General features: G+C 49.3%; 1 protein-coding gene across 3 annotated transcripts in view; it reads right to left on the bottom strand.

The window, feature by feature from the left end:
* Rgs12 (regulator of G protein signaling 12) overlaps window positions 1-11034 on the bottom strand; it is a 99092-nt gene that overhangs the window by 38863 nt on the left and 49195 nt on the right. For all 3 annotated transcript variants that reach the window (XM_013353329.2, XM_013353330.2, XM_026788668.1), the window contains exon 4: window positions 2419-2440. In XM_013353329.2, coding sequence (XP_013208783.1) covers window positions 2419-2440 — 22 coding nt within the window. The remainder of the gene's footprint in view (window positions 1-2418; window positions 2441-11034) is intronic.

Genomic DNA, 11034 nt, shown 5'->3' with positions numbered 1-11034 from the left:
TTATGTATACAATATTCTGTTTGTGTGTATGCCTGCAGGCCAGAAGAGGGCACCAGACCTCATTTCAGATGGTTGTGACCAACATGTGGTTGCTGGGAATTGAACTCAGGACCTTTGGAATGGTTTACACATTTTCAACCCTCCAGGTTGACCTTGTTTTCTATTTGGACATCGGGAAGTCTCTGAATGCTAGGGATACTTCTCTAGGCCTGATCTGCTGTCCTAGAGACAGTCTGCCCTCCACACAAGGCCAATGTGCAGGCAGTGGTGATCTTAAGCCCTTTCCTGCTGAGCAAGTGAAAAGCACACTCTGAGCGAAATCTTAAATGGCACCGCCCAACTTCCTTAAAATTGCATGAGACGACATGGTAGGAACACACATTACCAAATGTTACACACAGCCTGGAATGACATCAAAGAGTCAAGGGCATGGTTAGCTGGATGCACGACACTTCTGGAGATTTCCTAATAGCCATAGCCCAGGCTGGATGAGGAAGCAGACATAGCCTCAACTGGGCACAGATTGAGCTGGCCCCTCGTCTCTACCTGCACTTGGTACACATTTTTCCATATATCGTGGGGTTCTGTGGTTCCTAGGCTCCATGTGGGAATCTGTCTACTACTGACCAGGTCTATAAAATATCTCTGTGTGGAAACATTCAAGCTTCTGCCTAGCCCTTCTCCACAGGTGCCTGGGCACTGCATGGTGGAACATGGAAGAGCTCCTGGGGCCTGTGGGAAATGGAAGGCTTTAGCTGGATTAGTAGAGTGAAGGCTGGGGGTTCTTCTCCAGGCCTGAGCCCTGGGGACCTCGACTGGAGTGATCCTTACACTGCTTCAGTATCACTGTGACCACAACACATAACAGTGACCTCCCAGAACTAACACACAGACTCAGTCAGACAGCCTCTGCATTTTAACCTTATAATTAGAAAAGAAACTAAAAGTATAAAAATAATAAAAGCATGAAAAGTGGCGAAATAAAATATATCTGGCTGTCTAGCTCAGTTGCTGAAATCCCCTGCCTCCTGCCACAGCAGGTCCTCCACAGGAGAACAGAACACAGCCCTGTGGCCCTGGGGTCTGAGCTGGAGAAGGGGACTGAGGGTGGAAAGCCCCCAAAACAGGGGGAATCACCTGGCCAGGACACCACTTCCTCAGAAAGGCGCAGTGGGGGCTGGGAGCCAGGGGCTTCCCACCCTCGGAAAGGGACCTTCTGAAACCTATAGGACAACTTGAGGTGCTGGGGCTGGGGAGGACTGCCTTCCCCAACAGCAGTACAGAACTTTGCAAAGTCAATAAAATATATTACATATTATTAAACTGATGGATTATGGAAACCTCAAGTATATACATTTCCCACAAGAATAAATGTCCTCTGCCAGAAAAGAGAAGTTAGCACCAGGAATGTGAACCTGTGTTTTTGGCCCGGACTTGGCTGCCCATCCTACTTCTTTTCTTGCATTAAGGAGGCTTTGTCTGATTAAATGACATGATTATTATTGTACATAACACAGGAAATATAATTCCCTTTACTCTAAAATATATGCTTCTCACACTTTGCCCAGGCTCCCTGTGGTCTGTGTTCTGGCATGAGCAAGTTTGTAACTCAAGCAGTGGGAATCCTCCCTCCCTCCATTCTGTGAGTCCTACAGAGAGCTACTAATGCCAAAGGCTCCGCCTGCACTTTCCTGTGGGAGAGGAATACCAGCCTGAGGTGGGTAGCTCTGCGGGAGACAACAGAAGTCTCTAGAAACTATACCAACTGGTCTGTAGTACCAGAATACTACATGCCTGAGGAGTGTCTAGTTGAAGCTCTCCAAAGAGTTTAAGGCAGTTTCTTTTGTTGTTGTTGCTGTTGTTTGTTTTGTTTTGTTTTTTTCTTTCTAAATGCTGAATTAAAACCAGGGATTATGTCAGAGAAATGGAGTGAACTCTGGCTGGGTCTTCCTTCCTGGTCAGTCCCACTAAAAGAGCCCTGTACACAGACTCTTCTAAAGACAGAGAGAAAGGTTTTGATTCTCCTTCACCCCACACTCTCAGTTCATCTACTACATTTTCCTTAGGAAGGGAACTTTCAGAATGGCTCAAACTCAGCAACTGCTTTGAGAGCTGAACTTGCTCGTTTGGAAGCTGGATGTACAGGGATCAGCAAGCATGTTTTTGCTTGTTGATCACAGGCATGCAGGAGCATGAACTGCAGCTCAGCACACTACCTGTGCTGGCTACACGGAGCTTCTATTGCCATGTTAGTCAAACACATGGCCAGGCCACCAAGACGCTGCCCGCCAGTGAAACTCCAACTGAGACCCTCCCACAAGGAAAAGGCAGAGAAAGCATCTTACTGAGTATATATCAAATGGCAGATATATTTTCATAATTTGAAAACAGCAATAAGAAAAATAAAATATGACTTACCACCATCAGACACAGTTGCAGACTGAAAAAAAAGAGAGAGAGACATGAGTTAATTACATCTCATGACAAGATTCAGGGAACAGCGCTTCACTTCCTCCAAGATCCTGGGCGACTCCCAGCTACCCAGGTAGGCGCTGAGAGAAGCAGACAGTGAGTCAAGCCTTGGGGCTCCAACTCCGCCCCAGCTGGTGACTCCCTCTAAGAGGAAGTTGCCGTCATTTTCACTTGAAAAGAACAGATCCTAGCATGTCTGACATCATAGTCTTATTAACAGACCATGCGATAACAGTTTAAGATCAGTGCCCCAGTGAGGGCACCTTGCAGGACAGGGGCTCAGTACCAGACACTACTCAGCTCAGGCTAGTGTTACCTCCACTCCGGTGAGACCTGAGCTGTGAGAAAGCAGAACAGGAATGTGTGTCCCTAACCACCACCACCTCCCCCACCCCCGCCCTGCCACTCCCCCTTGGAAGAGTGGCTACTACAGTTCTGGGGAAATGCCTGCGGGCAGATTAAAAAGAGTTGGGGGTTGCTAAGAACTACTGGGCAGAAAGGCTGATCCTCTGGGAATAAAAACTGTCAGCAGTTCTCTGCAGGAGCCCAGCCTGGGCTCATGTGGACACTTGCTAGTGGTCAGGTAGGTGGTGAATGGCCCAGGAAAAGGCAGATGGATAAGGAGGCAGGCATCCCAGGGCCAGCAGAGGGACCCAGCAGGAGAAGGAGGAGCATGGAAGAGCCAGGGAAGCCTGTGGCTAGGATCCTGGCGGCAGTATGGCTCCTCCCCAAGAGCAGGAAGGACAGCAGAGTGCAGGAGTGGCTCAGAGGAGGCCTGGGACACACAGCAAGTCCAGCACCACTGCTCTCATGTCTACAGCACGCCAAGATGCCAGAAAACTTTCCCTCCTGTGGCCTGGGCTATAGGTGGCTCTACCTAGAGCTTCCTGGATCAATTACAAAGGCTTCTCAGCTTTACCTCTCCAAGGTTCTACCATTTTTGCCATAGCATTCAGGTCTCATCTGAACCGGGCTTCTAGGTGCAGCCAGAGGGCAGATAGCAAGTGAGTAGAGCCTGCCTCACACCAGACCTGGGTCCCCTGGCCATCCTGTAAGACCCCTCTAGTAAAGTAATCTACTCAGTGGCTGCCAACAGGAACACTTAGAACCAATGGCCATAAGACACTATCCACTCTCCCCAGGGAAGCCAAAGGATATGTGATAGACAACCCACCAGGGCACCTGAATTTGTGCACTTCCTGTCCGACTCTACAGCCCACGTCCAGGCCTATCGGGCAGTCAGATAGTACTGATACCAAGGAGCCCCTATTGCTACCCTGCTAGGATACATGATGAAGGACTCAATGGGTCCACCTTGATGGCCAGCTTCCACTTATGACCAAAGTCTCTATGTCGTGGCACATAGAGAGAAGTCACGTCTTACTGTGACTGCTACAACCTGTGATGGGGTCTGAACCCATAAAATCGTAGGTCTAGAGAATCCAGGTTCTGTGAGGGCCAGCCAGGACAGATAATCTAAGTCTGGGCAGGTCACCCAAAGGAAGTTCTTTATTTCTTCCAACCATTATCACCTGGGACTCTGGCCAACGATGAATTTAAATGGAGGCTGGAGTCACAACTGTTTACCCAGAGCCATGTTGGGCTGCAGGAGGAACCACAAGCTGAGATCACCCGACCCCTACCCAAGAACAGACCATTCAAAGGAAATTCCTGGCATTCCAAGCACTGTCGCTAGAAACACCTGCAGCTCAGAATCACCAGGAAACCCTAGACTAATGTCAGCCAATCAGGAGTCTTAAAACTCAGAAACCCCTCACCCCCACCTTTACTACTATAAAACCCTACTCTAATTGTGCTCAGGGCTCTCCAGTTATTCCAATACGTTGGACGTGCGGAGAGACCGAGTTTGCACACTTGATTCAAATAAAGGCTCTTTGCTTTTACACACACGACTCTTGGTTTCCTTGTCGGCGTGCGGGGATTGCGGATTTGGGTGTAACAGTTCCTTAGCCACCAAGAGGATGCACCTAATTAATCTTTAATTTTTAATTTATGGATGTGGCTATTTTGCCTGCCTGTATGTTTGTTTACCACTTTGTGTGCCTGGTGACCTCAGAGGCCAGAAGAGGGCATCAGATTTGTCGTAACCCTGGAACTGGAGTTACAAATGACTGTGAGCTGCTGTGTAGGTGCTGGGTACTGAACCCATGTCCCCAAGCAGCCAATGCTCTTAACGGCAATGCTACCCCAGCCCCAGAGCCACTTAACTTTCACCTTATTGGACATCTATGAGCAGTATGCACCCATCCTGCATGCTGGCCTCCTTTACAGGCTGGAGTTTCCATGCCATGGCATGTCATCTGCCACCACAGTGTAAGGCTGAAAGACACCAGAGCCAGCTCTTCCTGGGGACTGTGAGGAAGACCCTTGTTGTGGTGCACATTCAGAAATCTTAGAGTCTAAACCTCAACAAGGTGTCACCTTGTGTCACTCAAGACAAATGCAGGCCCTTAAATCATAGCTGACTGAACACACATACCAGGAAATGTCAACACACAGCAGACCTACCGTTAGAGAAGCATAGAAGCCTAGGAACAGGGGCCGGAAACTGAAGACAGGCAGTGAGAAGATGGCTTTCAAGGACCAATGCCCATGAGGAAAACAACGGTGGGAATGAGCACAGCAGTGTGTCCATCTGCCAGCACTGAGCCAAGGTCAAGAGACACCTTTTTGGGAAGGGACACTTTCAATTTCTAAAACAGTTTTAATTTACAGGAAAAAGCCAGTACAGAGATGTGTACTTTCTAATATGTTACTGTTACAAAAGCCAGAGTCATTGAGAAACAGAAGATAGGCAGGGGATTGGGAGCAACGGGCAAAAGCCATGGCCTCCAGTGAGGCGATGCAAATGAGCCTGGCCACAGCACTGTCACCCACTCTATCTCATCTGAGATGCTCCACTCTTTCAGCATAGGCCTCAAGGAAGCTGTTCTGAGGCAGGCACAGGGCACAGTACTCTGGGAAGCAGGAGGATAACCCCACCTTCAGGAGCTCCTACATGTGCAACACCAGAGTACAAACTCTACCATACCCAAGGGACTCATACAGAGTCCGTGGAAATGTGAGCTGGAGGGATGGCTCAGGAGTTAAGAGCACGGCAACTCTTCTAGAGGACTAGGGTTAAATGCCCAGCACCCACGGGGTTGCTCACAACTGTTTGTAACTCCAGTTCCAGGGAATCTGGAGCCCTCTTCTGACCTCCACAGGCAAAAGGCACATACATGGTGCACAGGCACCCATGTAGACAAAACACGCATGCACGTAAAATTAACAAACCACCCTTTTAAAGGAATCAGTAGAAACAGCAGCAGTTTCACCTCCTAGAAAGGTCTCGGCAGAATGACACAGTCATGACACCATGGAGAAATGAACAGTGCCATTACAAGAGGGAAGAAGGGCCGTGGTTGGAGGTAAGGGAGGGGTGAGGAGGCAAAGGGGAAGAGGCAGAAGCCCCCAACTCATTCCTCTTTTCCTTGGGATTCCTAACAGTCCCAAAGGATGTTGTCACAGCGGTAAACTAGTCACCTGCAGTTCAATGTGACTTTTTACATTTCAGTGCTCAGAGCATTTATCTCCTGGGGCAGTAGCTACAGGGACAGCGCATTCACAACACAGGTTTAGCACAACACTCATGCTGTGCTGCCAGGACCTGACTGGGCTGTATTCCCCAAGGAGGGCGAGCAGGAGGAGCCAGAATAACCAGAGGTGTACCTCACACCCGAGGGCATGGGAAGGAAGACACTGTGGGCTAACTGTGAGAGGTGCAGTCAGCTGTGGTGAAACAATGCCGTGTCATCAGTGCCACCGCAAACAATGCAAGCGGTTTCCACAGCACTGTCACAGGCGTGTCACTTTCACTGTAAAACACGTGAAAAGGCAAACTGCACACAAAGGACTGACATGGGTCAGTCACCCTTGGAGTTTGTGGTTATGGCTTTCTTATGCAGAAAAAGACCATGCATATCTTAAGTGCCCAGAATACTATTTTGAGTACAAACCCATGAGAGCATGATCACCATAACCAGACAGGGTATCCTCGCCTTACAAGGTATCAATAAGCATGGGCATCCCTGAGGCCACAGTACTTTCCTGATGTGTTGTCTCCCTGCCCCCATTCCCTCTCGCCCTGGCAGCCACTCTTTTACTCTGCTTCAGGACCTCAGCCCTTTTAGATTCCACCGTGCCACGAAGACCATGGAGGATTCATCTTTCTGTCTGGCAGACTTCAGTCAGCCTAAGATGGCTCGATGCTGTCACAGATGGCAGCTGTCATATACACACCACGTTTGCTTTATTCCTCATTCATTGGTTATCCGCAGGTATTTGGGTTATTTCTGTATCTCGGCTATGGGGTTAACACTGCCATGGGCTTGACAGTGGTGCTGTGTCTCGGATCTAAGTCTCAAAGGAAACTCTACACTGCTTGCATATTGGCTGCACTGATTCCCACCCCACCAACTCCCGCCCTGGCCTACAGTTGTGCCCTTTATCACTGTGAAGGCAGGCGTCAGATAGCATCGTACTGTTTCATCTCCTGATGAAGGGCACATGTGACATGGTCTGCACATGTTACTCAGGAAAACAGCTCCTCTGCCATTTTGCAAGAAGGATTTATTTATTTTTATTTTTTGAGACAGGGTCTCACTACGCAGCACTGGCACGCACAATGTAGACTAGACTGGCCTTAAGCTCACAGAGATTTGCCTGCTTCTGCCTCTGCCACTGGAGTGTTGGGATTAAAGGCTTCACTAATACACCCAGCCTATAAGTAAAATTTTTTGTTTTGTTTTGATTTTTTTTCTTGTTGATGTTTAGCTACTTGAGTTTCTCATATATTTCGGTTACTGACCCTTATTGGGTAGCATGTGCATGGCTTGCAAATACTCTCCTACCTAAGAGATTGTCTTTTTGTTTTGTTGACATTGCCTTTACTATAAGGAGTTCCTGGCTTGGGTTCCTTTAGTAGTGGACTGTGACCTGGAAGTATAAGCTGGAAAAACCTAAGTTGCTTTTGGTCAGGGTGATTTATTACTTCAGCGAAGATCAAATTGGAACAGTGTATTATGTGCACGCGAGCATCTCTGAGTGTCTATTTGTGGGCATGTGTACATCTGGGTTCCCAGGCTCTAAAGGGAGATATACTTACCTCCCACGTGGGGGCTAATCTGAGGACTGATGGTGGCTGCATGCTCTAACCCAGTGTGGAGCTGCTGCCCCAGATTACACAGCAGTCTCAGCTGGTAGGTTCCCTTACCTGGACTCAGGTACACTTGCACCTCCTCTGGACGGCCCCTGATTGCCCTCTCTGGCCATGTTTGGAAACCTAGCCAGGTCCTGTCTGCTCTGGGGCTCTTTGGCTGTGGAATCAGAAGGGTAGCTCCACAGACTCCAAGGAGCCCCAGCTGCAGGCTGGGCTGCACTGCTGACCTGGCATCAAAGCATGGCATTTTAGCTACAACCTGCAGCTACCGGTTCTCTTCACGCTCTTACACAGAGTACATGGTCGCACAAATACAATACAATGCTTTTTCTTTTAAATAAAGGGGCAGCTGGAGAACACGTTCACCTAGAACAAGGCGGAAGAGGCAATCATCAGGTATATACCTGGAAGTTGACAAGAAATAACTTCTGTAATCCAGGAGCCAAAGTAGACGCCACGTCAGTGGGAACATTCTAGGTTATTTCTGCTTAGAGCTACTCAACAAGCAAGACCTCAGGGGAGAAAGATCTGGAATGTGGAGTGTGCTTAGAACAGTGGTGAGAGGGGCAGGGAGGGCCAGAGATGGGGGGAGACTGAGGTCGTAAAAGAGCTTTTCCGTGTTCAGTACAACCAAAAGACATGGAGATCAGGGAACTAAGGACAACATCTGTCACAGAGCCTCACATCTGTGCTCTGCTCACTGCTGAGACCTCAGACTTCAAGCAGCACTTACTCCAGACAAGTACTGTGACAAGCTGGCACATGGCAAGCACCACACAAACACAGCACTCAGTGTCCCAAGTCCTCAGTCCTTTGTCCTGGTGCCTCATTGTAAGTCAGGAAAACTTTCCATCCATCTCCCAGAAGCCACCGCTGTGTCTAGGCACCACACTGAGCTCTGGTTATTGTGAGGCATAGACCACAGTCAGTCATGATCAAAATGGGCAGTGTGCAGGGAAACACATGCTAGAACGCTCATACTCACACACAGCTGACCACCTGCACCTGAGGTGCTAGGAGTCTGAAGGTCAAGTTCACAGCTGCTGATGTGAATAATCAGAGTGGCAAGGCCTGAGTCAGAGGACAGGGGCTGACCTTTCCTTAGCTATGGGAGCAGATATAGGGGTGAGAGATGAATCAAGTCTGGTGGGGTTCCCAGATAGCTAAGGGGAGACAGGGATGTGTGGAGGGTTCCGTGGCCCAGAGAGGCAGTGAAGGCTGTGGAGGTTGGGGGTGGAAGTGCTGTAGGTAACACAGTTTCAAGGTCTGGAATAAAACTTGTGCTGACAAAGACAGACAGAGTGAGGGACAGCACCTTACATGGTGGAGGGGCTGGACCTGCAGGACCAAGAGGGGACATGCCTCTGCAGAAGCATATTCTTGTGACTCCTCACGGTAGCATCTTAGCGGGCCACTGCCAGGCCACAGCCTGGACACATCAGCAGCACTCACTCAACGTGCATCAAAGCAACTTTACACTATCTTACTTTTTACTGCTAGGAAAACACGTCTGTGGACATCTACACATGTGTGCCCTTTTCCTAGTGCAAACAAGCTGCTCATGCGAACACTGCCGAGTCCACCAAGGGACTCAGTCATGTCTGAAGCACTGGCTGCGCCTTGCTTCCTCATGTTTTCAATCCTACAGGCAGCCGACCAGCTTCACCCTGCTGCACACTCCAGAACACTATGGGTTTGCCATGTTCTGCACTCAGCCCTGGTCAGAACATCATTTCAGAGTCCTACAATAGGTAGAACATGGCAGAGAGAATCTAATTTGACTAAAAGAGAAATTGAAAGGGGGAAAAAGAGATTCCACAATATACTTCAAACTCAGCCCACAAAGGCTCAGCAAGAGACAGGCAGAGGCAACCTCAAACACATCGCCTGAGTTTCTCACGTCCCACGGCTGCCACCGGCTGAGCCGCACTCATCACTGCTAAGCACACCAACAGTGCCAGCTCCACTGCTGTCAGCCACAGCCCCTCATCAACGCCTAGTCTCTTCTCATAGAGGACGGGCAGATGAGGACAGGCAAAAGGTTCCAGACATGAGAGGCAACGGACACTCTGGACACTGGAATCTGAATCACCCCTCAGCCACAAGTCCCCTTGGCATGCTCATCTTCCGTGCTATTCATTTACCTCCCCATGTTCCAACAAGGCTCTGCCTTCACTAAACTCAAAGGTCTTTTGCTGTGCCGTGGGTACAGTTCCAGCCATGCAGGCAACAGAACTCCCAGCAGGAGCCGGTGCGCGCCCTGTGCAGGGCGTCCCTGTATCCTGTACCCACTGAGGTCCTACTCACCACCCCAAGGACACAGTGGGCCTTCCATACAACCAAGAAAGAAAAGTCCCGTGTTCTCTTTACACTAGAACCAGTTTTCATTTTCAAATACTAAACAGCACTCAATACAACCTAATGGCCACTCTCCCGTAATGATGACCACATGGCCCAACCTGCTGTTCCTGACATCTGAGGCCTGAGGAAGAAACGGCATCCACCTGTGGGACGTGCTGACTGCCACCTCACTCCACACAGAGCCTTAAATGCTTCCAGGTACAACTGCTCCTCCCAACAGACCACCCAGGAGAAGAGAGATCCTGAGAGGGTGTAGGCAGATTGGAAATGTTACTTTCCTGTGATAACTCATACTTCTTTTGACTATAGGTTTTACTCTCCTTAAGTAGCTCATACCAGAGCCCAGGATACATCTAATGGCCATGCAGTCCAGCACATGCATTCCCCATCCACATAACCTGAGGAAGTCATGGTCAGTATTCCTGGCCACTGAGACTCTTGGCTCTCTGGCTCTAATTTCCATCCACCTAGCTGTCCATGTGCCCTGAAAGATATTGGACTGGAAAAACTAGAGAGCTCCTTGCCTCAGGGTAAAGAAAACACAACCACCTGCACTTTAAGAAAGGCAGCAGCTAGCCATGTAGACTATACACAGAACCCCAGTATTCTGAGTACCCCATTTTAAACTTTAAGATTCCCTTGGGACCTGGGGTTTAAGAACAGTCTCTCCACTTTACTCCAACACCAAAGGGTTAGGGAGCATCTGTCTCGGCCCCCAGGAGCCACTCTACTTAGCTGTCCAGTGCCTGGTGGGAAAGAAAAGGCTAGAAAGCAGGGAGGTGTCAGCACATCAAACACGACCATGCCACCTAACCATACCCAACCCAGTGGGAGCTGCTCTACCCTGGAAACCAGCCCTGACCCATGAGACCAGTTCAGGCCCTGAGGGAAATGGAAGGGTACAGCTGTCCTAGTGTGCACTAATGTCTACACCACACCTGGCGGGTACAGACGTCCTCCTGTGCACTAATGTCTACACC

Source organism: Microtus ochrogaster, unplaced genomic scaffold (assembly GCF_000317375.1).
Source record: "Microtus ochrogaster isolate Prairie Vole_2 unplaced genomic scaffold, MicOch1.0 UNK5, whole genome shotgun sequence".
Taxonomy (NCBI): domain Eukaryota; kingdom Metazoa; phylum Chordata; class Mammalia; order Rodentia; family Cricetidae; genus Microtus; species Microtus ochrogaster.
The sequence above is the reverse complement of the archived record's forward strand: the minus strand, read 5'-3'. Positions and strand labels throughout refer to the sequence as shown.